At 43.6% G+C, this 26,810-nt stretch overlaps 1 protein-coding gene across 1 annotated transcript in view; it reads right to left on the bottom strand.

Moving 5' to 3' along the window:
* BCAS1 (breast carcinoma amplified sequence 1) overlaps positions 1-19,564 on the bottom strand; it is a 93,214-nt gene extending 73,650 nt beyond the window's left edge. Inside the window, exons 1-3 of the mRNA XM_024195601.1 lie at positions 19,488-19,564; positions 12,856-12,937; positions 12,211-12,295 (exon numbers count right to left, since the gene is read on the bottom strand). Of these exons, the coding sequence (XP_024051369.1) occupies positions 12,211-12,295; positions 12,856-12,927 (157 nt within the window). The 5' untranslated portion in view covers positions 12,928-12,937; positions 19,488-19,564. The remainder of the gene's footprint in view (positions 1-12,210; positions 12,296-12,855; positions 12,938-19,487) is intronic.
* Positions 19,565-26,810: the final 7,246 nt, after the last annotated feature.

Here is a 26,810-nt window from a genome sequence, read left to right as displayed (position 1 = left end):
CCCCCGCATGAACTGTTCTGTCCTTCCGATATATTTTGTACCCCGGAATGATTGTGTCCCATTGATTGCTCTCAGTCCACCAGGTTTCTGTGATGCCTATTATATCAATATCCTCCTGTATCATGAGGCACTCTAGTTCACCCATCTTATTATTTAGACTTCTAGCATTTGTGTACAAGCACTACTCTCCCCTAAGAGAAGTCTCTGTCCGATTCACATGCTCCTCTGCAGCAGTCGGCTTTTCCCCCATCACAGTTCTTGCACAGTCCCATGAAGTAATGTGGCTGCAGAACCCAGGGAAGGAAGAAATGTTAAGGGACAGGCTCCGCAGTCTTCACATTGAGTAGCACTAAGGGCTTGTCTATGCTGGCAGCGCTTTAACGTGGCTTGTGTAGTCACAGCAGAGCGCTGGGAGAGAGCTTTCCCAGTGCTCTAAAAAAACCACCTCCATGAGAGGCATAGCTACCAGCACTGGGAGCACGGCTCCCAGCGTCGGTGCACTGTTTACACTGGTGCTTTACAGCGCTGAAACTTGCTGCGCTCAGGGGGGTGTTTTTTCACACCCCTGAGTGAGAAAGTTGTAGTGCTGTAAATTGCCAGTGTAGACAAGCCCTCAGTGTAGCATATACGCATTCATATGAATACTTAGGGCATGGCTACACTTGCAGATGTAGAGCGCTGGGAGTTAAACCAGCCTTTGGAGACCGCAGCAGGGAAAACGCTGCCGAGTGTTTACACGCTCAGCTGGAAGCGCACTGGTGTGGCCACATTAGCAGCTCTTGCAATGCCACACAGAGCAGTGCATTGTGGTAGCTATCCCAGCATACAAGTGGCTGCAACGTGCTTTTCAAATGCGGGGGGTGGGGTGGAGTGTGACAGGGAGTATGTTGAGTGTATGTGGAGGGAGAGAGAGTGGGTTTTGGGGGGCTGAGAGCATGTCAGCATGCTGACTTGTAAGTTCAGACAGCAGCAGACCTCCCTCTCTCCCCCCGCCTCTCTCTCACTCACTCAAAGCAAGCAGCATTCCTTTGTCCCGGAGCAGATAAGCATGCCGGCTGTCAGAAATGAAACTTTGAAAGGGCATATCCGCATTCCTACAGCGAGTTCAAAACAATGACAAGAGTGGCCAGTTGACTTAAGGGGACTATGGGTCGTTTCTGGAGGTCAATCAGAGCTCAGTAATGCAACACCCCGTTCACACTGGCACCGCGGTGCTCCAGTAGGGGCACAGCAAACGTTATTCCACTCGCCGAGGTGGAGTATCAGCAGCGCTGTAGCCGTGGAGTCAGAGCGCTCTATGTGCCTTGCCAGTGTGGACGGGTAGTGAGCTAGTGTGCCCGGGGCTCCTTTATTGCGCTGTAACTCGCAAGTGTAGCCAAGCCCTTATTTGGCAACATGAGTTAGAGTTACTGAATCTGGCCCTAAAATAATGGAAGTAGACCCCATCATAAGCAGACAAAAACTGAAGACAACATATGGGATTTTTGACAAATCTCTATTTTCAGCAGCAATGCTGAAGGTGTCTCTTGAACAGGCAAAAGATAAGGCTGGCTGTTGAGCAAGCCACTGCACGATAAGTTAAGTCCAGAGAACTCCATATGAAGTAACTTTTTAGAGGGTTTTTTTTAATGGTGTATCTGATGGAGTGTCTACGCACAAGCCCTGGAGGGGTTAAGCTGGCTAACTTGGCTAGTTAACTGCCCAGGCTGCACCTGGAGGAGGAGCAGGGATTAATGACATGAGATGGATGTTCAGATGGATGGGAGCAGGAGGGGCCTGTATAAAGCTGAAAGCAGCTGCTGGGTGTGAGGCTAGGCTGACTTGACTCCATTCCACTCCCTGGGAGAAAGCAGGTGTGTCTGGGGCTATAGAGGCAAGTAGCCTACAGTCTCTTCCTAGGAGGACAGAGTTGGACTAGCAAACCCCAAGAGGAGGGAGAATTGGAAAGTCTCAGGGGAAAAGTAGCAAGGTATAGGATAGGGCAGAGCTTGGCTGTGGATCAGAGGGCCCTGAGGTAGAACATGGAATAGAGGGCAGGCCTGGGTTCCCCTATTAGCTATTGGGGAAGGGCACATACCAGGCAGTGGAGAGTGGACTGCTTGCCTGGGACAGTTTGCCCTGAGAGATGTTGATACCTTGGAAGGGGAAAACATGCTTGGTGACCTGGCTGGAGGACCAAGTCATGAAGAAGTCTCTCCAGCCATCTCTGCAACTCTGGGGCTCCTGCTAGAGGAGGGCACAACAACTGAAAGGAATTTATCCCCACAGCTTCTAGGAAAAGGCACCCTAGTGCTGAGTGGACCCTGTGACAATTATCCTTTGTAGGGAGTGTTTTAAAGCAAAACTGAATGTTTACATGTCCTTTGCCAGGAAAGGTTCATTCAGATTCAACTGGTGGAAGTAAGAGCTGTTCATAGTACTCCATTGAAGAATCAGTCACTAAAGCTTCCCTTACATACTCCACTTTGTGAGTTTTATAACTCAGTCATAAACAATAGTAATCGGCTGGAAAAATAAATTGTTATACAAGTTCTCTGACTGGAAACACATGTTGGATTAACACAGTGTATCTGAGACCAGAATCTTGGTCAAATCTTAACCTAAGGCCCACTGTCTGCTTTTAATTTGGCCCCTTTTTGTTAGTGGAGTGTAAGGCATTCTCTGTCTATTTCTCACTCCCATACTTGCCTCTCCCACTTCCCATCTCTCAAGCTACCGACTTTAGATCCCTCTTTAACACTCCCCCCCCCACACACTTTTTTTTTAACCTTAAATCACTCATCTCTGCTCTGGTGAGCTACCGGTATATGTGCCCTCATGACTGACATTTATCTGTGGCATCTGTCTAGTCTAAAACCCAGTCTTGCAAACACTTATTCTAGTGAGACATCCCTATTTGCACAATTTGTCCATTGACTTCAATATGACTACTCGCATCACTAGTACCCTTAAGTGGTGACCTCTTCAGCACAGAGACCTCGTCTTTCTACATGGCCTGAAGAAGAGCTCTGGGTAGCTCGAAAGCTTATCTTCCTCACCAACAGAAGTTAGTCCAATAAGAGATATTACCTCACTCACCTTGTCTCTCTTACTTGGTTGCAAAACATACCAATGATGGTAGGATAATAAGTTCATTGTTTCAGATATTGCAACTTGCCTACAATTCAAAAACATCCTTATGTTCTTAAACTAAATTTTGCATGTCAGCCTAAAATGTGGTTTGATTATTTAGTTCAAAATGTCTTGGGGTTTTTGTGTGTGGCTATTTTGGATACAAGCACATGACAAACAACTTAGACATTTTGTTTAGAAATGTAATTACAGCACTGCAATTGCATTATCTTGTTCCTAGGAGTCCACTGAAAATCAGAGAGAGAACAGAGTTTAATGGCTGTGATGAGGCCATTATTGACTCCAGAAAACATTCTACATTTTACAAGTCCATCAGTGTTGACTAGCATGATGGACTGTAATAGCCTTGAATGAGTCACTGCAGTGTTTCTGGTGAATAATACACATTTTAAAGGATTCTAAATATGTAGTCATACAAGAAGGATTTTTTCTATTTTAAATTTTCACCTTTTCATTTAATTTTCAGTATATCTAATCGGTGTGTATGAATTTCTTTTCACAGATATTTAAAATGTCTTTGTTATTGTATTAAAATTGCTATACATTTAAGGGTCCCCCACTGCTGTATGTATTTACATATGCAGAGTTGTTGGTCCCAAGATATTAGAGAGATAAGGTGGGTGAAGTAATATCTTTTATTGGACCAATTTCTGTTGTGAGAGACAAGCTTCCATAGACCTGCAGAAGAGCTCTGTGTAAGCTTGAAAACTTGTCTCTCTCACCAACAGAAATTGGTCCAATAAAAGATATTACCTCACCCACTTTGTATGTATTTACATGGCACACCCCAATGGTTTGCAAAGAGAAGTTATGATCTGACTAAAAGATCATCTATTTTCAAAGGTATTAGAGCCTCACTTATGAGCACAGTAAATTTGTTTTCTCCCTTTTTAAACTAATATTCTTTAAAGAATTTCAGAGGGGTAGCCGTGTTAGTCTGTTTCAGCAAAAACAACGAGAAGTCTTGTGGCACCTTAAATTTATTAGTCTTTCGGTGCCACAAGACTCCTTGTTGTTTTTTCTTTAAAGAATGAAATTCCCATTCAGAAATCTATGTTATAGGGCAAAGTTTCAAACTGGTGGTGGCTGGATGACTTTGCTCCATGACTGTTACTTACTTTAGAATTATCTAACCAAATCAACACTTGCTTCTTTACAGTGTACACCCGAGAGTTTTATTTAATTTTCTTGTTTTCATTAATTGAACAAATGAGCTGCTTTCATCCTCCCCCACCCCAAACACCGTGCTCTTTACAGACCATATGCAACCAGCACTTTTGATATATAACCGTTTTTGGGTTGCATTGTTGTAACTATTTGACTGCTCAGCAGCAGCATTTTACAGGACAAGCAGAGAAGAATGCCATTTGTTATAGTTACCAAGCTAATTGCACTTCTGACCCCCTCCTGGTCTCTTTGAATGTACCCCCTCAGGTGTCGGGCCTTGAGCAGTTACTTCTTGGATGGGGGAAGGGAGGGAAGAATTGTATGTTTCTCCTAATCTCATACCAGTCCTTGGGTGGCAGTGGCTTGTATATCAACTGTGGTTACCTCAGCAGATCTGAATTAGGTTCAGTACCTGCAGTTCTGTTCTCTCCAGTAGCAAGGACAGTCACAAGGCAGCCTTCTTAAAACAAAGTATTTAGAACAAAAGCATTTCAGAGATTTTAAAACACTGAACCGACCATCTTCCTGGTAAATCTAAGCTTCCCATAGACTGCCCCCGCCCCAAGCCCCTGAGACTGCTTGGATCTGGGTTGCATAATCTGTTCCTTTAAGTCACTAACCAGTTCCCTCAGTCTGCATAAGGGAGAGGTCTTTAAAGCTGCTCAGTCTTTTGATCACCCCACCCAGGAGTCAAATCACTTAATTGTTTAGTGTCTCTTTGCTCTCTAGGCTCCTAGACTTGGAAAACAGCTGTGTAACTTTGGGCTGAAGCCTGGATCTAGGCCACTGACCTGCAATTTCCCCTGAAATGTTTGTTGGAAGGTTGCTTATTGAGCACCATTGTGTTACTTTCCTTTTGTTTTTCCAACAGTCCCCTGTTAAACTAGATCAATATGTTCATGCAGAAAAGCTTTACAATCCAATATAACTGTACTGTAACTTTACCTCTGCCTCCAGCTACCGGAGCAGTATACCTAGGGAGGCGGCCATCGATCCGCCCACACTGATGAGTAGCAGATGGCAATGGAGCCTTCCAAATAATGTTATTCCCTTTGGTTGTATCACAGGAGTAGTTTAACTATCTGGATTACTTTTGTTATATTAGCAGATGGGTGTGTGAAGTCTACCTATTTACCAAATATACTGTTAAATACAAACAACTCTCACATGGTAAGGGTGGTGTTGGAAAGCACAGTAAGAAATTAACAAGATAAAGATTTGGACCTGGTAGAGATGATGCATAACTGTTGGCGGGGGCACAATTGAAAAGTTCTGGTGGTATGCAGCGGGGTGAACAGGCTATTTAAGATTTATTACAGTTAAACAGTATGGAGTTGAGGCTCTGCACCATAATGCAGCTGAACATTCTCTTACTGTTCCAGAAAAACGTTCAAAGGCCAGATATTTCTATTGGCTGTAACATACTGGTAGTTTTCACTTACTAATACAGTTCTAGATAAGACTGGAAACAACATTTAATAGCTGATATGTGTAATGTCCCAGGCAGGAGAAACACTAGTAACATTCACTCTGCTGTATCTGTATCAGATGTGAATTGAAACACTAAGGCTACCAACCAGTGCTTTCTCAGCACGTAGCAGGATGCTTGACAAGGCTTCAAAAATAACAGGTGGGAAGAGAAATTAAACAGTTTCCAAAAGGAAAGCAAAGAGACATTTAAAAGGTGTGGTTGGCAGCATGGAACCACTGTGCCTGAGCACTTGTGGCCAAATTTTCAAAACAGCTCAGGGCCAAATTTTCAAACGTTCTGCACCCAGAACTGGGGCCAAACTTTCAAACAAGATCAGCTCTCATTTAGGCATCTAAATAAGGGCCAGCTTATGACAGTGCTCAGCACCCATAAGCTGCCATTGTGATCTTTACAGACAGATTTTCAAAAGAGTGCAGCACCCAGTGCACCCTCTTCCTCCCCCCGTGCTGAGCTCTTTTGAAAATCTGTCCCCTGTTGTTGGTGCTGAGCACTCTTGAAAATTGTGGCCTTACTCATCTTTATTGGGATTCTTTAGGAGTCAAAGGGTCTGATCCTTCACCTGTTGAAATTGATGGAAAGCTCTCATTACCTTGAGTGAAACTGACCCTAAATGGCTTTTCTTTGAGAAAATGCACGTTACCACCACCCACGCATTACTGGGTTCTTTTCAGGCTGATATTCACAAAGCTGCCTAAGGATTCTGGATGTCCAATTCCTATTAGAATTAATGGGAACTGGATATCCGGATCATCAAGGCAGCTCTGAAAAATCCCTGCCTTAAACCACACCGTACTTCTATTTTTTCTAACGCATCAGACATTTAGGCTACTACCTTGCAATGGTCTCTAGATAGATCCCTGACATCAGTGGGGCTCTATGTCAGTTCAGGGGTCCATCTAGATGAGATTCATTGCAGGATTTGGGCCTTCGGGGACAATTAGGAGTATATGGTCACTATTTCATTTCTCATTTGTTTTCTCTGTGTCTCATAGATATACACTAAAGATGTATTAGAGACACATGATGAAATGCAAAACTACTTGCACATCAAGATTTACATATTTCCTCTGGTAATTGATTCTATGGAGCAAAAATGGGGCAGTAAAATCAGTCTTGTTTCTAAGTGAAAATGGGCCCTTTTCTTTGAGTGATTAATTTGAAAATTAAAACTAAAGAATATAGACAGGTCAGGGGGCTGGGTTACATGATGTTTGTCTTCAGTTAAATAAGTCTTGATCTTGCAGTATAGATGGGATTGAGCACGTGTGTAACCATATTCCTAAATTGAAAATCTAAGAAAAAGCATGTTTTTGGTACTAAAAGTTTAATTGCAAGTTTAATGAAATTTGGGGGGGCAGGAGGAGGGATGTAAAACTGACATAAAACATCAATAAGGCTCAGAGCAAAAGGTTTATATTAGGTTATTTTTAAAAAAATCACGAAGTTTGGAGGCATATTACATACATTCATCATACATTAACTCACCAAGAATCAAAAAGAAAAAAAATACGGGAAATCATGAAATTCAAAATCATGGAGCATTCTTCCCTTGCTCTGGAAAAATAACCTCTGATTATAAGTACAATTCCCTGTTTCATAAATTTCACCAGGCCTTTGGCTGATACCTTAACTAACTGCCTGTCAGCTCACCACATGGACATATTTGGAGAAAAGCTGCATGTTGGTAACAATGGGAGGTGTGTGTATGTGAGAGAGAGAGAGATCCATAAACAAAGTCGAGACGGGATCTAACTTTCTTAGCAAAAGAGAGGTGTATGTATGCAATTTTGAAAACAGTCCATGCATGTATCAGTAACTAATCAAAGCTCCATTTCCCCCTTCCTGGCAATAACTCACATAAGGGAGAGGAAACCAGTCAAGTTTCTGACATTCTTGCATGGGGGATTTGAACCTCTGTGGAGTAAGGTAGGAGTTCCACTGACTTAATCTGAAGGCTTCAGGGAACATGTAGGAGACAAGGTCATACAGGCAGATGGTTCTTTGCTTTTGCTCTACTGATGAGCCCCATGGACAGGAGTATCTGTGGACTGGTCATGAAGGTATATGGGTAGCACACACTGATCAGTGGGTTCCCTCCCCATCCCCCAACACACACATGTGCATCTCTCTCTCTCTCTCTCTCTCTCTCTCTCTTTTTTCTGACAGTATAGTGTGGAAAACAGGAAGGAAAAGGCAGCTATATCTGAGCTGAACCAAGTCAAATAGTGTTAATCATTCAAATATTGAGCTAACACCCACAATTTATACATGATAGTGACATATGTTCTATGTACAAAAAGACAGGGCTCCACCTATGTACTATAGTTATACACAAAATAGTAAACTCATATCCAGGGCAGACTATTACAGTCAAACAGGTCAGGGGGCTGAATTACATTATGATAGTCCCCAGACACAGATAAAATGATTTAGTTGGTGTTGGTCCTGCTTTGAGCAGAGGATTGGACTAGATGACCTCCTGAGGTCTCTTCCAACCCTAATATTCTATGATTCTATGAAAACAGGCTTTGGTCTTGCAGTGTAGATGTGACTGAATCCTTGGTTAACCATATTTCCAAACCATGCTACAGTCCTGATTGTCACAGATATAGTTATGCTGTGTTGTTGTAACTGTGTCGGTCCCAGGATATTAGAGAAACAAAGTGGGTGAGATAATATCTTTTATTGGACCAACTCAAAATATATTACCCCCACATGGTCTCTCACATACGTAGCTATGTAAATTATGATTTCACTTCTGTGTACTGTACCTTTAAATTTCTAGACGTCTAATGAAAGCAGCTGCCATTTTATGTTTTGTTCAGGAGCAGCCTATTACATAGGAAAGACACAAACTGTGTTCTCCTGGAGAATTTACTTTATTTAATAACTAAGTGTATGGGTGATCTCTGTAAATAAAAAACACTGTTAAAGTGCCAGTCAGTGGCACAATTCAGGATCATGGTTAGGTGACCTCTACATGGCAAAATAGATCCATGTCTTAATCAGGTCTGGGGGACAGTCATGTTATTACTACTTTCCCCAACACATTCTGTGTCTGTACTGTAGATAGCATCAAAAACAATCAGTTTACTAGTTTACTGGCCTTTTACCCACTAACATCTCCTGTGTTAGGACTTGTAAACATCTTGTCTCAACTTATTGCTTGTACTAATATACAAATGTAAAAGAAAGGAGGTTCTAATAGTTTTTTCTCCCCACAAATAACTAATGATTTTTCTAGTCAAAACAATATCCCAAGAGTAGCCAAGAACATAACCAGGAATCAGAAAATGAGTCATGAATGTTTAGTAGGACGTGAGCATATGCAACATTCTTACCATGACACTTACTAAAATTGTTATAGATCAAGCCAGAGACATAGATTAATAAAAATGCATATTGGATGTGTTTTCTGTCTGGAACACAAAAGTCAGGGCTCTAGAAGCTCACCTCCAAGCCTGAGTTTGCACATTCCCACCCCCTGTATTTTAGAATAAGCAAAGTGATTTTTTTGCAATCAGTGTGCTGATTTTTCTCCAATTAAGTAAAATTTGTATTAACTTTTGGAGCCCTGACTTTTGTTTTCCAGACAGAAAACTCATCCAACGTGCGAGATTGTACTCGATTTTAGCCAAAAGTTGAGAGGAGATGATAAAAGGGAATGTTTACATGTTTTTTATTGAAATCACTAAGGAACATTCATTTGGTTTCTAAACCTTCCTCTCATTTAACACCACTTTATTTTGGGACCTTGTAATAGGGTGCTGGCCAGGAGGTCCTGAGCCAGGACCCTGTTAGCCCAGCTCCAATTAAGAAGCATTAATTGGGGCTGGCTGAGTATGCCACACCTAACTGCCAGAAGGGAAGCACCTGTGGGCTTCATTAGCCAGGGGCTATATAGGGCTGCAGGAAGGAAGGGGGAGAGGAGAAAAGAAAGGGAGGAGCGAAGCCAAGCCAAGCCAAGCCAAGCCAAAGGCTGTGTATCCCTGCTGGCTGGAGAAGCTATCTGTCCCCCAGGTTGCTGGTTTGGTGCAGACTGTAAAGAGAAGGTGGTGACACCGAAAATAAAAAGCATTGGTGATTGCACTCAGAAGAGGTCTCTGGCTGATTTGTTGTGAGGGCAAGCATAGGCCTTGTTACAAACCTAAATCATTTATATATACTAATAACCTCATGTTTTGGTAGCTGTGCAATATCATGCACCTTGTCCTCCCTTACATCCCAGTCTTGTTAGCAATCTAGAAATATGTCTTAAATCCTGAAACTCTAACAATGTGTGTGGATGTTGGTAGACCAGAATATAGTCACTCTGAGCAGATTAAGGTCCAGATCACTGGAGCTAGATTGATTTATACTAGCTGAAGATCTGGCATGAAACTCCCCCTCCCCCCCCATCTGATTTCTTTGCCCTGATCTTACATACACTCTTAATGAAGATCAAAATAATCAATCTGTATAACTCATTAGCAAACAAGTCAATATTGTCACAGGTCTGCAATATTTTTTCAGCTCATTTCACTGGCCTCCATCCTCTATCAATATCAGGTGCATCCTAACTTTCAAGGTTTTCCATGATTCTGCCACACCTATGTTGACACTACCATTAGAGTTCATCTGGCAATTTTAGAATAAACTTTTAAATTCAAGGCATTTTATTGGCATAGTTTTTATTTGTAACATACATATAAAGATGTATTAGATGTATGTTACAATGACTGTAAATGTATGATGAGCCAATTCTTGAGCAACCCTGAGCACCTTCAACCTCCACTGAAGAATACTTTTGGCAAAGGGGCACAGGGACACAGAATAGGCAAACATTTTATTTCCTGTAGGTCTGATTCTATTAGAAATGGTGGGATAGGAGCACTTTAAACACTCTAATGTGTTTCCCCATTCTTCCAACCCAGCTGGGGTGGGGGTGTCTACCCCACACAAGGCTTGAGTAGGAAAAAAGGGCCAATTAACCCCATGATAGGCTGCACCTGGAGGAGAGTCAGGACTGATAAGGCCTAATGGCTGATGAAGCTGAGCTGGGCTAAGTACAAAGAGGAAGTTGGTAGTTGTAGGAGACTGTAGGGAGGAACTCTGGAGAGAAGGGGAGTTGGAAAGAGAAGAGGAGGAGTCCTAGGGAATGTCGAATGCAGATTCTCTAGCCACAGGGAGTAGAGAAAGCTCCAATAGTAGCCCAAGGGGGAGAGGGGCTGAAGAAAGATAGGACGGAGCCCAGGGAAAGAGCAACAGGGTTTGAGATTTCATACATTGTAGTTGCTAGACATAGAGTCCCTGAGATGGAACCTGGAGTAAAGGATAGGCCCAGTTCCCCTACCAGCCACTGGGGAAGTGGCACAGTCTAGGCAGTAGAGTAGAAGACTGCCGGTTGTCCAGTGGGACATTGAGACCTTGGAAAGGGAGAACTATAGTGACCTGGCAAGAGGGCCAAGCCATGAAGTGGGAGCAATGTAGTCTGGAAAGTGAGAGAGAGAGACACCACATGGCAAGCAACCAAAGGAGAGGGCATCAGATTTGTCGAGAGCTAGTCCCCAGATAGGTCCCTAGGAGACACTCCAGCAGTGAGTAGTAAACCTCCTGACACTATCTGCCATCTATTCTGTTGCTTGCAGGAAGCTTTTGCTCCCATCAACATGTTACATGTTCTCCTCCGTTCCGTTTGGTGACAATCTTCCCATCATGTACCCACAATCTCAGAGCATCTCTAAGGGGTGGATTCATCTCTTCACTGGCATGGGTGCAAGCACTGGGACAGAGAAAAGGCAGTTTGGGCCTCTCTTCCGGAGCTTGCAAGGGTTGGTGGAGCCTTCGGGGCTGCCCTCACTTGTACCCCTTGCTGCAATGGCTCTTATGGAGCTATACAGGGGCACAAAATACTTGGGAAGTAAGCTGTCCCAGCCACACTGCTTCCCACCCATAATTCATTTCCTTCCTTGTTTGCCCCACCTACACCAACTCCAGTCCATCCTCAGTCCACCCCCGAACACCCCCCGCACCTTGGGCTCAGGAAGAGACATAGAGTGTCCCTGTGCCAGGTCTTTACACCTGTGATTAACCCCTTTGTGACAGCCTGGGACAATGATTAATCAGGTCCTAAATATTCAGTCTACTGTATAGCTCTTTATAGTTCAGGTGGAATTTGCAGCTGCAAACACCTAATCTGATTAAACAAACAGTTTAACGAGAGTATTTGAATTAGCTGCTCTCTTTGCTATCTAATCTTTGTGAAAGGCCTAAGCTTTGAAAACCACAAGTGCTCATTCACAAGTCTGAGCTGACACATGAGTTAATCTTTTCATCTGACACTAAACATTGCTTCTTATTGCTTCAGCTTTAACCTTGTATCTTCCTAGCTGCTAGCAAAAGCAGAGTGGATGTGACAGTCTTCCCTTTCCAGTACATACCTTTATCGTTTTCAGAAGAAACAGTCTGTACAACCTGAATTGTGACAGGTCCATTTTTAGCACCGGTAGGAGGTTCAGACACAACCTGAAACATCAAATAATATATTGTTCAGTTGCATGCCTTAGAATAAACATTTGCATTAATTTGCACACACCAGTGTAGCAGAAGATACCTGGTAATGATTTTTAAAGTGTTTAAGTGACTTGGAAGCCTAAGTCCCATTTTCAAATTGACTTAGAACCTTAGAAACTGAGTGGAGCAGTGCTTAAATATCTTTAGAAATCTGGGTTTTCATGCCTAAGGCCCAGATCTTAAGCCATTTAGGCACCTAAATCAATGGAATTTATTGCTTTGTTGTTCCCATCAAAGGGGACAGGAGTGAAATTCTCAATGAAGTCAATAGGGGTTTCCCCATTGACATCAATGGGGACAAGATTGCACTTCAAGATTCTGGTGTCCGTGTATCCTTTCCTCCCACACTATACACATGAGAACAGGGAATCCAGAATCCAGCCCTTAATATAGAAAGGTTGTATACAATAAGGGTGGGATTTTCAAAAGCAGAAAAGGGAGTTAGGCACCCAAATTCGTGTCCATTCTTATTAAGGTAACAGTAGCCAAGGAACGTTAGATTTCTCGGTTACCTGATAATTCTCTGTTGTACACACATTATCTTGGTCTTCAGCTTCTTCTTGAACAGTCAAATTATTTCCCATATTTGCTGTGCTATGGAGAAAAACAGTTTATTAATACAAAGTTGATGCATGCCTGTGAAGGAATCTGTCAAATTAAGAGAAGGCAACTGACCACAGGTTTTTACAGGCACCTTAGAATTCCCGGAAAGTCCCATCTGCTTTGCAGAAAGTTGCTTCTTTATTACATCACTGTCTCTTTGATGCTACAGGCCTCATTATTTGGATACAGCCGCCCCTACTGACAACTGCTCACCAAAAAAGGGGGAGATTCACATACATTTCTGGCTTCTTCACAAAGTTTAGTTGCAGCTGACACATGGGTTGCTTGTTAAGACTATATGAACTGTTAAGATGTGTGAAACAAGAGCACAGAGCGTGTGTCTGCTAGCTGGAAAGAAGGCTTAGGGCATGCAGGGAATTGCTCACTATTAAGACAAAAGGCAAAACACCATGAGAACACTAGTACTGAAACAACCAGGGGATGGGAGAAATTATCCCAGCAGCTTTCACGCAAAGGGCAATTAAAAGGGGAAAAAAACATGCATCTAGGCATCTTGAAAATCTGGCTCTTGTCAGAGGAATGGTGTGTGCAGTATGGCAAATCCTACAGGAGATGTTCTTCCCCCATTCCTCCAGGACAGCCTCACATGCCTTGCCAATGGCATATAGAGGGTATAAAGGCACCAGATGGTGTCAAGGAGAGAATTCCCCTGGCACAAGAGCAGTGTAGACCCACTTGCAGCTCCAAATGTTGGGGTATTTTAGTTAGGTAATAAGTTTAATTCATTAAGGACCTGATCCAACACCTATAGAAGTCAATGAAGAGACTCCTATTGACTTCACTGGGCTTTAGGTCAGGCCTTAGATGACTGGGTTAGGCATAGGCAATAAGTTTGAGTTAATCAGCAAGGTCTCTCTTTGACTGTGTTATATCATCTGAACTTTCCAGGTCCTTAGACTGTAAGCTATTCATTGTGCTTAGCACAGTGGGCCCAAAACAAAACCCACTGAAATCAATAGAAAGGTTCCTATTGCCTTTCATGGGCTTGGGGTCAGGGCCTATATGCTGTCCAAGCTAAATAAACAAAAAGAAAAGAGCCTGGACCAGACCTTAAAACAGGAAACTCTGGAGTATTTTAGGATTGTTCAGTTCTACAGTCATTGGACAATTTAGTAGTTCATTCCACTTCATCCCATTCCGTCTATTAAATGATGGTATCTGCGTGCCGCACAGAAATAAACAAAGCAATCTTAGGCCCAAATTGTCAAACATGGCAGGCAGTTCCATGTTTCCCTCTTTGAAAATGTGGGATCCAGTTTATTATTTTAGTTAAGCAATAAGAACCAAATTTTGCTCTCACTTACCCCCACATGACCCTGGTCATCTTGCACAGATATACCTCTGAAGAGAGATTTTTCTAGGTGTTTTAATTAGACCATCATTAAATATTCAAGAGGGAGGAAATCCAGGGGTTGTTAAACCTTGTTGGTCAGACTTTGGTTCTGCAAAACTTGTTCAGAAAAAGGTCTCCCTGTAGCTGAAGCCACCAAGGTTGGAGGTTCAAATAATTGGTTATAGTTAGGTCCCAAATTCTGCTTAGAGGGGCCAAAACCAGGGATAGTTTTGCTAAACCTCATCAAGTAGGGTTTTTTCCCCCAGGGATAGTTCAGAACTGGTTCCTTTTGTATGCAAACTCCCAAATTTGGTTAGATTATGGTTGAGCCTCTCTTTCGCATCCTTGGTTACTGTGCTCTGTTAAAGGCCTGATACTGGACTGAAGTGAACATTGAAATAATCCCATTGATTTCAGTCCATAAACAGAGCTGATATATTGACTTCAATAAGAGTACCTGTGTGAGTACAGATTGTAGCACTGAGCCCTGACTTCAGACTGCAGAGAAGTTTTACAAGAGGTTTATCTTTTCAGCTGGTATTTCAACTATACATCAGAACTTTTGACTTATTGTGGAAAACAGCCAACATTTCCCCATGGATGTATAATGGCCCCTTGTCCTTGTTGGGTAGTTCTGTTGCCTAGCAACAAAGTAGCATGCTATCTGGAGATAAAAATGGGTTTCAAATCCTACTACTTAATCTCAGTGGGGAAATTCAGGGTCTAGTTGAATCTGAAGAATTTATTTCTGTTATCCATGCACAATGTTACCAGGCTTACCTGCTCACACATGCAGACTATACAATTTACACAGTGTAAGCAATATTTGCAAACGATGTGTGTCACTTCCCTCGTATGTGTTAGGTGTCACATACGTGCGTTTGAAAGAAAAAGAACACAGTATCTAGTTATTTTCACAAGAGTCTGGGGTCTGACTGTAATCTCACTTGCATCAGTTTGATATCAGTACAACTCTAATGATTTCAATTGCATCTGAGTGGTATATTACTGAGATCAGACTCTGGTCTCAGAACTTTACGTTCGTACATAGAATTAAATTTATAAATTTGATTTGAAAAAATATAATTCTAGCTGAAATAAAACATCTTTTGTTATTAATCATGTATATTACTTTAGTGCCTCAGGGCCAACCCAAAATGGGGCCCCGTTGTGACAGGCACTGTACAGAGTAGCAGGCAATCAAAATAACATTCACACTGAAATTCAAGAAATCCTCAGAGCTGCCTATCTCATAGAAACCCAAAAGAGGTAAAAGCTCATTTGAAAGCTGCTTTTGATAAAAGTCTGGGATTAACTTGTTACCTCATTGGCTTGGATGATGTTGAAAATACTCACACAAAAAGCCAGAGAAAATTCCATCATGTGAGTGTTTGTGATATTATCCATTCAGACTTATCTCAGGTCACAGCAATTGGTCATTATTATGCATTACTAACGGCTGCTCTACAGTCTAAGCGGAAATGTGGTTACTGAAAAAAATTAAGTAATGAGTCTCTTGCAATTACTATCTGGCTACAAAATGACATTGCCTGGAGTCAAGTCATGACTCTGATTCTCCAATATTGCTTTAAAAAAACCCCAACAAAACATACATGTTGCTGATATTCAAGAAAAAGCGATATTCAAGCGAAAGGTCACTGCCACCTCTAGACAAACCTAAGCATCAGTAGAAATGATTATATTAACAACACATATACATATAACTATGCTAAACCAGCATCACTTACATTTGCCACAACAGTCTGGTACAGACTTGTGGTTGCCTCTCTCCTGTAATCCTGCCATTATGTTTAGATATCACTGTAGCAAAGATTGGTATGACAGATTTTCAGCACCCACATTTGGAGCCAGATTTTCAAAAGAGCTCAGTTCTCATTTAGGCACTTAAATGAAATGGCCAAGTTGTTTTTTTTTTTCCCTCAGAAGTGCTCAGCATCCAGCAGCTCCCATTTTTAGGACTTTTGTTCATCATAGCAAACCTACTTCTCCAGCTTCGAAGCCTTTGCAAGCATACATACTGCCCACTGACTTCACTCTAGATTGCCAAACAGCAGCATATAACTAGGTTGCCAGCCCCAGAAGATGCTACAGCCCCAAGATGCATGCTGTCAAACTCAAGGTTTCACAAAGAGCTGCTGTATTTTTTCAAATATCCAAATATTTCGATCACCTAGCAGGGTAGGTTGCCTCCAGGAGGTTGGTTAGGTCTATTATTGAAATAGTTAAGTCAGCTATGCAATTCAAATCAAAGCTGAATTTCTCCAAGTGCAAGGCGACTAGGATCAGGGCCCCATTTAGGGACCATTTCTCTTCTCCTAAGCTATTTCCCAAGGAAAGCGCTTGTTTGGCAGGATCTTTTTGCACACATCTAGTCAGAATGGATAACATCTTCCCAGGAGGCTATTCCAGCTCAGATGACAGAAGCAGAACTCAGTTTAAGGCAGACCCTCTCATTTTTAAGGCTGGTTAGCAAAAGAGCTGAAGCCCAGCTCCATTAACAAAATGTGAGTGCATAATATGCGCACAAATAATTGGTGCAAACCGTGACAGACTGCCGACTTGGCTGGTTAGTGGTCAAGCGGCCATTTGTGCATGCAAATAAGTTATTTGCACATGCAATTTCAGTAAATGCACAAATTAGGCATGAAAATGCACACACTAGTTTACATGTGCCTATGAGGGAAAACCTCAGAATGGCAATTAGGAGCATTATGAATCCCTACTTCCCTCAGGACAGGCTGAGCACCATGTAATAAGCAGTTGGGCCAGTCTGCTATTGCAGCACATTACCTACAAGCACAGTACAATCCCATATAACGACATTAAGGTGGAACCCCCTCTTTCTCCAGGCCAGCGGTGTGGTGATTTGATGGGTTGCTGGGTGGAGGATGTGTACATGGCTGCATTCTTTGCTATATTTGTTCTCCGGACTTTACTCTCCAAGGCTGTCATGCCAGCAAATTTCAGCACCAGCAAACTTACTTAGACCAGTGTTTTTGAACTTGGGTTGCCTAAAGTTAGGCTCCAGAATCCATTTAGACACCTACATAAAAAGCTCATCTAAATGCATGCCTTTCAAAGGTGCTGAGAAGCTGCACTTCACATTGATTTAAGTGAATTGAATGTGCTCAGTATCATTCAGGGACTTTAAGCAGAGTATAGGCGATGTTTTGGTGCTGAATTAACTGAATGCCTGAACCCTCAGATGTACTTTACTTTAAATTCTATGATCATCTGTAAGTTTTCTTGTAAGCAGAATCTGATCTTGTCAGTCGCTGTATGAGAGCCGTTCTCTAACTATAGACACTTTTTCCCTCAGAGCTCCCAGTTGGGTTCTCCTCATGTCTTCAATCAGATTTCACATTTTAGTAGTGCATCACTTTTTATTTATTATATATTATAGTTATTTCTACTGTGGTAGCACCTAAGACCCCTAGCCATGGACCAGGACCACATTGTGCTAGGTGCTGTACAAATACAGAACAAAAAGATGGTCCCTGCCCCAAAGAGCTCGCAGCTTTCAGATACAGGCATGCAAGCAAAGCATGATTCCACATGAGATTTGCTAGCAAACTTCTCCCAGACCTAGGTTGTTGTGGGGGGTGAGTATTGATTTTTTGTAGAAAGACACACCATGATGGAAATCAAGTTGTAAAATAAAGTCCTTGCCATGGGGTGGAGGGAGTATAAAGGTAACTTTGCCATCAGCCTGGAGGTTTCTTTTAAGAGGATACAGATTTTTATATCAAGTTGCAACTGTAACCTGCAGGAGGATCAATCAAACAGGGAGAATAGGAATGTAGTCTAACTGGATTTAAAAGGAACGCACACTATTAACATCCAAGTCAGAAACAACCCACAAACAGTTCCTCTTCTGAACTGTTTTTCACCTTTTCTACTGGGAATAGGGAAAAGAAATCCCAAAAGAAATATGTGGTGTTTTTTTTTAACCATAGCATTTTCCACAAGGGAGAAATTCAGTCCTTGTGTGGCTCTCTATGTAAGGGTGAATGTCATCCTCCTTTCCCCCACCATCCAAAAATCATAGGTTTGGTTCTGCTGTGTGTATATGTGGTTTTGCAGAGTAAAGATTGAGAAAGTAATAAATAAAAAGTGATCTCTTGCCCGTGCTGTGTGAAACCAGTCTGAAACTGACCCTTTAAATGCCATTTATTGACCAATCTAAGATTATTACAGCAAGCTGCGTCATATAGCATTCCATAATACAGGAAAGTACGCAGTGAGCTCAGGCATTCAGTTAATTCAGCAGTGAAGCGGCCCATATGCTTTGCTTAAAATCTCTTTACAATCAATCAGGCTCAGTTCTCTTTTTTAACTATGTTCTGTGCCTAAAGAACAGCAAGTTTTGCTGCTGATCTGAGCCATATGCAACCAAGGAAGGACTAGGGCTGGGGCAGGGCCTTCAGAAAACCCCCTTCCTACCTTCACAGAAGTCATCCAGCTCTCAGTCACCCTTTGCAAAAGATAGCTGGGACAGGAGTTGGGTTCTGAAGGGAAACAGGACTCTTGAACTTCAGCTAAGGAAGGAGAGTTTATCCACCTTACACGGAACGGAAGGGACGGGACGGGACAAGGGAGGAGTGAAATTACTCACTCTGAACAAACAAGAACCACCCTAGAACAATTCAAACAGCAACAAAGCTGTGGTCACCCATTCAGAAAGTGCAAAATTAAAGTCCTTAAGGTTTCACATTCAATCTTTGCAAGACAGGAGTGCATTGCAAGACATGCATTAATCAAACGGGAAGGGTAAACTATAGATCAGACTGGCATTTACAGTCACACCTCAGGCTCTCATGGGAAATCTTACCAGGGAAATGGCAATTCAGTAAGTACCAAGAAGGGTTTAATAGTCCCATGCAATTTGGTAAGAATCTCTCTTGGAAAGTCTGTTTCCTTTTGTCTTTCTGTCAATTTGCACTAAGCATCAGGTAGAAAATGCTAATGCACAGCAAAAAAAAAAAAAACCCTACACCAGCCACGTTGAAGAATAAACAAGCCAACACATAGCTTTGCAGCTGCATACTTGGCAGAAGTTCACGTGAGAACAGACAGATCTAGGCTGAATCGTGGGGTGGAAATGCTACACTATGAAAACAACAGCACAGCCCAAGATACAGGAGAAATCATAGCAGTGTAAGTTACCTTGTACAGGTTCTTGCCAAAGAGTCCCACGACCACTGAGCCAACCTGGAACTGTTCAGGTGGAGGTGCTGCAGTCCCTTAGCAAACAGCTGCCAGCAGTGGCTTGTTGTGCCTTTAGTAATCTGCTGTCAGAATGCTCACTAACACTAGGTGCAAATATACAGAGGGGTGGAGTGCGCTACTCCACCAGCCCTGTCAAACTATTTTCTGTTCCTGGACTTTAGGGACACTCCAACCTGTTCAGTTACATCCATTTGCTTCATTTTTTCCCCTGCTGAGTTCTTACACTGGGCTGTCCCAGCAACAATAAATTCTCTCTCCTCCTGGGAATAACTGTTTGCTGAACACTGTTTAAAAAAGCACAATTCTCCCTCACATTGGCAAAATAGGCCAAGTGAAAATTATTCACTGCTTTTCTGTTCAGGGTAGATGAGATGGATCTTAAATTTCCATCTGGAAAGTGCAATCATATTTAGCAATTTAAAGCATTGTGAAATATTAACTATTTAATCCTTATGATGCTCTTAGGTGGGTATTCCTATTTCATATATAGACTTTGGGACAGGGACTGTCTTTTTGTTCTGGGTTTGTACAGGGCTGAGCACAATGGGGTACTGGAGCATGACTGAGGCTCTGTGGTGCTCCCACAAAATAAGTATTTCCTGTTTTACAGATGGGGAAAGTGGAACACACAGGAGTGAAAAGATTCACACAAGGACACACAGCAAGACAGTTTCAGAGCTGGGATTAGAACTCAGAGGTTTCAGTTTCTCGGCCCCACACACAGAGTATTAGACCATGTCGCTTCACTTAAGCAACAGTGTAAAACCAGGAGCTTCATGCTTCTTCAAGCCGTGGTGGTGTGACATACAATGTGAAAATTATCTTAAGTTATTACTGGAGTGTCATGTGGGAGGGTTCCCGGAGGTTCTCTCTCACACTCCCTCTGCAGCTCTGTCAGGATAGCACAGATAACCTATCAGTTTCAAGAGTTCAACTCTATTAATCAGCTTGCTTCTAGCCCTGCAGAGGTCTGTGCAATACCTGATCTCAGAACTCAGCTAAATTAGAAAGCTAATGCATGCCATACAGTTCTTTCCACATCCCATCTTGCTCATTTCCCTTTTATTATTATTCTTGATACAGGAAGAGACCCCTGGTTTAACTGCTATGGTATCCTGTCCCCAAGAGTGTCAATGCCAGAGACTTGATCCACCAGAAAACCACACAAGTAAAAATCCCGCATGACTGTGTAATATACCATTGGCCCAGATCTATGTGAGTGGATAGGAACACATCCTGATCCCTGCCGGCAGGGGCGGCTCTATGTATTTTGCCTCCCCAAGCACGGCAGTCAGGGAACCTTCGGCGGCATGCCTGCGGGAGGTCTGCTGGTCCCGCGGCTTTGGCGTACCCGCCGCCGAATTGCCGCCGAAGCCGCGGGACCGGCGGACCTCCCGCAGGCATGCCGCCGAAGGCTCCCTGACTGCCGCCCCCACAGTGACCGGCAGGCCACCCCCCGCGGCTTGCCGCCCCAGGCACGCGCTTGATGCGCTGGTGCTTGGAGCCACCCCTGCCTGCTGGTGATCAACCCATTATCATTTCACTACAGCTAATGTCACTTCAGGTGCTGTTTTTGTTAAAAAACAACAATTTTTTTAGCTTTTTATAACCTTACTAAGCTATTTGCCCAAATAACACTGTACATCTTGGGCTTACAACCCCACAGAGAGCAAAAATTGATTGTCGTGGCCACAACCGACCGTCAAAAGAAAGGTTTTCACTGGACAGCAATTTGGAAACTGCTTATGCAGAAATGAATGGTAAATTGAATACAGAGTTACAGTATAAACCAACTGCCAAATTCTAGTTACATCCATTAGAACCTGTCAGTCTCTGTTTGCTTCACTTGGTCTCCATTGGCTTTAGTGGGATGACCATTAGCCCTAGGAACCTGGCTACTTATGAAACCTAGCTGGGAAGCTTGAACGCCCAGAGGCCATGGGGTTTTTTCGCCTTCCTCTGCTGCGTGGGGCATGGGTCACTTGCTGGAAGATTCTCTGCACCTTGAAGTCTTTAAACCATGATTTGAGGACTTCAACGGCTCACACATAGGTTTGATACAGGAGTGGGTGGGTGAGATTCTGTGGCCTGCGTTGTGCAGGAGGTCAGACTAGATGATCATAATGGTCCCTTCTGACCTTAAAATCTATGATTCTAATTGAAAATTTTCAATTAGCATGTGCTGTATGACTCTCTGTAGTTGCCCTATATTATCAAAGAGCCACTAGGTATAACTTAACATTTATTAAGTTGGGCAGGAAGCGTATTGTCCATTCTGGGAGAAATGCCACAAGTTGGAGTTGTTTTCCCTGTTCTGAAACAGAATGAAGACAAACATTTTGAAATTTCCCATAAAACAATGCTGGGGGAAAAACTGAAATGTTTTCTTCCAATAAAATTAAAATGCTTTGCTCCACTTGGACATGTGTCATTTTTATAATACAAATTTTTTAAACAAAAAAAAGCTGTTTAGAAATGAAAAACAAAACTTCTGTTCCAAAAATGTTGAAACTGAATGTTTTGACATTAAAACACTTGGTGATTTTTTTTCTAAAATGGGGAGAAACACACATCAAAATTGACATTTCCACAAAGTGTTTTGCTTTTGACAAATTGGCAGTGTGATGGAAAAATGTTGTCAGAAAATTTCTGAGCAACAGTAACATTTATTCCCTGATTTAAAATCTAGGACAGGGGTGGGCAAACCTTTTGGCCCAAGGGCCACATCTGGGTATGGAAATTGTATGGCGGGCCATGAATGCTCACAAAATTGGGGGTTGGGGTGCAGGAGGGGGTGAGGGCTCCGGCTGGGAGTGTGGGCTCTGGGGTGGAGCCAGAAATGAGGTGTTCAGAGTGCGGGAGGGTGCTCCAGGCTGGGACCGAGGGGTTTGGAGGGTGGGAGGGGGATCAGGGCTGAGGCAGGGGGTTGGGGCATGGGCAGGTGTCAGGGGTGCAGGTTCTAGGTGGCGCTTACCTCAAGCAGCTCCCAGAAGCAATGGTATGTCCCCCCTCTAGTTCTTATGCAGAGGTGCAGCCAGGCGGTTCTGCGCACTGCCCTGTCCACAGGCACCGCCCCTGCAGTTCCCATTGGCCGGGCGGGGGCAGCGCTTGGGGCGGGGGCAGAATCTGGAGCCCCCTGGCTGCCCCTACACATAGGAGCTGGAGTGGGGACATGCCACTGCTTCCGGGAGCTGCACGGAGTAGGGCAAGCTCCTGACTCCCCTCCCTGGCTGGAGCACCGGAGTGGGGCAAGCCCCAGACCCTGCTCCCCAGCGGGAGCTTGAGGGCCGAACTAAAACGTCTGGAGGGCCGGATGCAGCCCCCAGGCCATAGTTTGCCCACGCCTGATCTAGGATCTTACCTTGCAATCATTTTCTTAGTTTTTAAGTCTACTTTTTACTCTATCTTTACTCTATCTTGACTCAGGCAAGTCTCAGTTAATAGACTGTCTGAGTAAGCACTGAGGTGAAGCAGAGCAAGGACCCCAGATTTCCACACCACCGTCCTTTTCAGAATTCACTATATGTTATCCAAAAAATAATGTTGACTGTCATCTGCATCATCATGTATAGCACACTGAGACAAAACCAGTCCCTGTCTCTCTGTCAATAAGCAGGACATTCTTGGTATTCAGTCTCTAACCCATGGTATTTACACTATAGGCTGTTTGCTTTCTTTTATTTACCAAAGGATTTTCTTTTCACCATTACTTACCCAGGCATTTTTCCTCACTGTGTCACTGGATTTGGTTTGATCTGGGTGGAACTCGTTTAACATCTTAATCTAAATGCTTGTTGATTTTCTGCTTCTCTGCAGACATCAGTGGCATGAGGCAGCAGTTAAATCTGCTTCCCTTATCAAACTAATCCCAATTCCTCCCACCTTGGAAGTGAAAGACGGAGTTTGGATCTCTCTCAGATTCCCAGCATGTTCACAAACAGGCTGATCCTACATAGAGTGACCAGATGTCCCGATTTTATAGGGACAGTCCCGGTATTCAGGGCTCTTTCTCATATAGGCATCTATTACCCCCCACCCCCGTCCCAATTTTTCACACTTGCTATCTGGTCACCCTAATCCCAGGGCTGCCCAGAGGATTCAGGGGGCCTGGGGCAAAGCAATTTCAGGGGGCCCTTCCATAATCATGGGGTCGGGGGGTGCCCGGCTCAGAGGGGCTGGGCTCAGAGCTGGGGGTTAGGGCTGTGGGGGTAATGGGGTCGGGGGGTACCCGGCTCAGAGGGGATGGGCTCGGAGCTGGGGGTCAGGGCTGTGGGAGGATGGGGCCAGGGGGGTGCCCGGCTCAGAGGGGCTAGGCTCGGAGCTGGGGGTCTGGGCTGTGGGGGGGATGGGGTCGGAGGGGTGCCCAGCTCAGAGGGGCTGGGCTCAGAGCTGGGGGTCAGGACTGTGGGGGGATGGGGTTGGGGGGTGTCTGGCTCAGAGGGGCTGGGCTCGGAGCTGGGGGTCAGGGCTGTGAGGGATGGGCTCGGGAGGGTGCCCGGCCCCGGCCCCTTACCATGCCGCTTACCCCCTCTCCCGGAGCCTCAGCGTGCTGCGTCCAGGAGCGGCCCCGGACAGCGCTGCAGCGGCGTGGTGTCTCCAGCGGGGCCTGAGTTCCCGCCACTCGGCCGCAGCTCGCAGCCCCGCCCCCTTACCAGCTGAGACGCCGGAGGATGGGGGAAGACAGAGATACTCGTGGGGGCCCCTCCGAGGCCCGGGACCTGGGGCAAATTGCCCCACTTGCCCCACCCTCTGGGAGGCCCTGCCTAATCCTACAAGGTGCTCAGGGCCCTGAGCTCCCATGGAGCTTAATAGGAGTCTGAAGTCAAAGCCCAACACTCCCTTTATAACTCATTTTCTCTTACCTGATTTGGTAAGAAGTATTTGTGACAGCAAAAAATAACCCGTTATAGTCCTATATACACTGAAGTCAATGAAGTTACGCCAGGGATGAATCTGCCTTGGTGAGGGCCCAGATTCACTTCTTGTAAATTCAAAGCAACCTTTATGAAGTTAGTGGAATTCCCACTGGCATAATTGAGAGCAAAATCTACTCTTATTCCCGTTAAAAGGGTTTTATTTTTCACAGACATCTCTTAATGTACAATTACCCACTGCCAGACCATAGCTGCTTCTGAGAAATATTTCAGTACCGCTTTTATTGTCCCTTTTCTATCCAATTCAAAGTTATTCTAAATATTCATACACTGAAAGACATAGGAGCTGAGATCCAGTACAGACCAATGGCCTGTCTAGTCTAGTATCCTGGTTTTGATAGTGGTTCCTGCACAATGCTCCTAATTATGCAGTTATTTACCCTCAATAGAGGGTCTGGGAGGAGGGAGATGGGTGCCAGGGAGAATTCCTCCTCGAGGAAAGGAAACTGTGTGCTGTCCTGGCAGAATGGCTTCAATTATCTCCCAGCAATCAAAAATGCTACATTTTCTATCAGGAATTTTTAATGAGACTGTCACTATTGAAATCTTGTCTAGAAGGTGCTTCCCAGAGCAGCTCAAACTTGTGCATCTGACAGCTTCATAAACCTTTCTGTTAAATTATAAAGGGGTGCGGGACCATTAATTAACCAGCTAGTCATTTTCATTTATTCATGGCCAAAATTTATGGCGGCAGAAACCAAATGTTTACAACTGAAGAGAGGTTTAAAAAGTTAGTCCATTTGTGCACCCATTTTGTTCCCTGCATTATCTGTGATTCTGTAACAGGGCTGGCCCATTGATTTGGTATGGGGGTAGAGATTGTTAACAGGCTATTCTATTTAAAGCTGATTGAATGAACAGGAGTAAGTAGGTAACAATACATACATACCAACACTAGAGGGAGCTAAGTAAGGAATCCAGGGGAGAATGGTGGAGAAAAACAAGGTGGAGCTGTGATTCAGTTTAATCCTTATTGACTAATTGCTTATTTCAACCAAAGTGCAACACAGGCTATAAATTGTCCTTCCCCCTTCAGTCCAATTGGCAGAGGGATAGACTGGGGTCATGAGCGTCTCACCTCCTCCCCTTCTGTCAGTAGGGCTAAGATTGAGTTAACCCTTGTGTTTTCCAACCTGCATAGGGACCCCAAAGGAGAGGATCCTGTGGTGCTGAAAGCCTTCCATCTTCTCTAAGCAAAGTCACTGACCATGAAGGGAGAGAAGAATCAACATTCGTTGGTCCCTTGATAGGTCTCTAAGTTTATTGTGGCATGACTCATGACTTCAGCTATGAAGTCTGAGTCAACTCCCTACTGATGCTTGTTTAATTCACAATTACTAATGGGCATTACAAAATAAAAAGATTTCCACAATGAAAAATTCCAGGTTCACTGAATTCAAGTGCATTATCACCCAAGATGCCTGAATGGGGCAATCTGTAGGCATTTCTGACACCTTTTAGGTGCATCTCGAGAAAACCAGTTAAAATTCACAGAACTCCTCAAGAGTAACTTAACTGGGATGAATCTGATATAGTTACAAATAGTCCGGCAAGAGGACAATAATTCTGTTTCACAAAAAGTTGAAGTTACAAAATTTGTACTCTTTCCTATTGGAATGAAACCAAACCCCTTTGGAATTTTTCCACAAGAAGATATGAAAGAGAAAGCCCCAGAATAATTAATAGCCCTGTGGTTAGAGCACTCAACTTGAATCTGGATCCCCCACATCCCATGTCAGTGACCTAGCCACAGGGATATGGAGCAAGTCTCTCTGGACCAATGAATATTTAATTATTTATACAGAAAATGTCTCTCTAACCCAGTGATTAGAGCACATACCGGGGATGTGGGAGAGCCAGGTTTAAGTTGAATGTCCTAGTCACTGGGCTATTGACTATTCTGGGGTGGATCACTCTCTTAGACCAGGAATTCTCTCCTGGACGTGAGAAACCTTTCCCCTGAAAGTTTATTCAGACAATATTCCCAAGAAAAGTTTTGGTCTTTCAATTAAAAAATCATCAAAAAATTCCTGAGCAGCTTTAGTTACATATTAGGTGATTCCAGTATCACTATCTACAAGTATTTGAAGGGAGCGTAGGGGTGAACAAGAAGGCATCACTAGTGATAATGGGCTAAAGCTAGTGGAACTCACTCCAATGTAGTCTTTCTACCCCACATTTAACACCAAGGTATTTGAATGTTTCTGTGAGACTTTTCCCTACTAAAGGCATTAGGATTTGGCCCCATAGGATTAAGAAAGCTAGGAAATTTTATACTGAATATCAGGGGGGAAAAAACACTTTCACCTTGAGGCCTGTTGCCTGG

This window comes from Terrapene carolina, unplaced genomic scaffold, assembly GCF_002925995.2.
Source record: "Terrapene carolina triunguis isolate 2854851 unplaced genomic scaffold, T_m_triunguis-2.0 Scaffold130, whole genome shotgun sequence".
In the NCBI taxonomy this organism is placed as follows: domain Eukaryota; kingdom Metazoa; phylum Chordata; order Testudines; family Emydidae; genus Terrapene; species Terrapene triunguis.
Note: the sequence above shows the minus strand (reverse complement) of the source record. Positions and strands in the feature narration are given on the sequence as shown.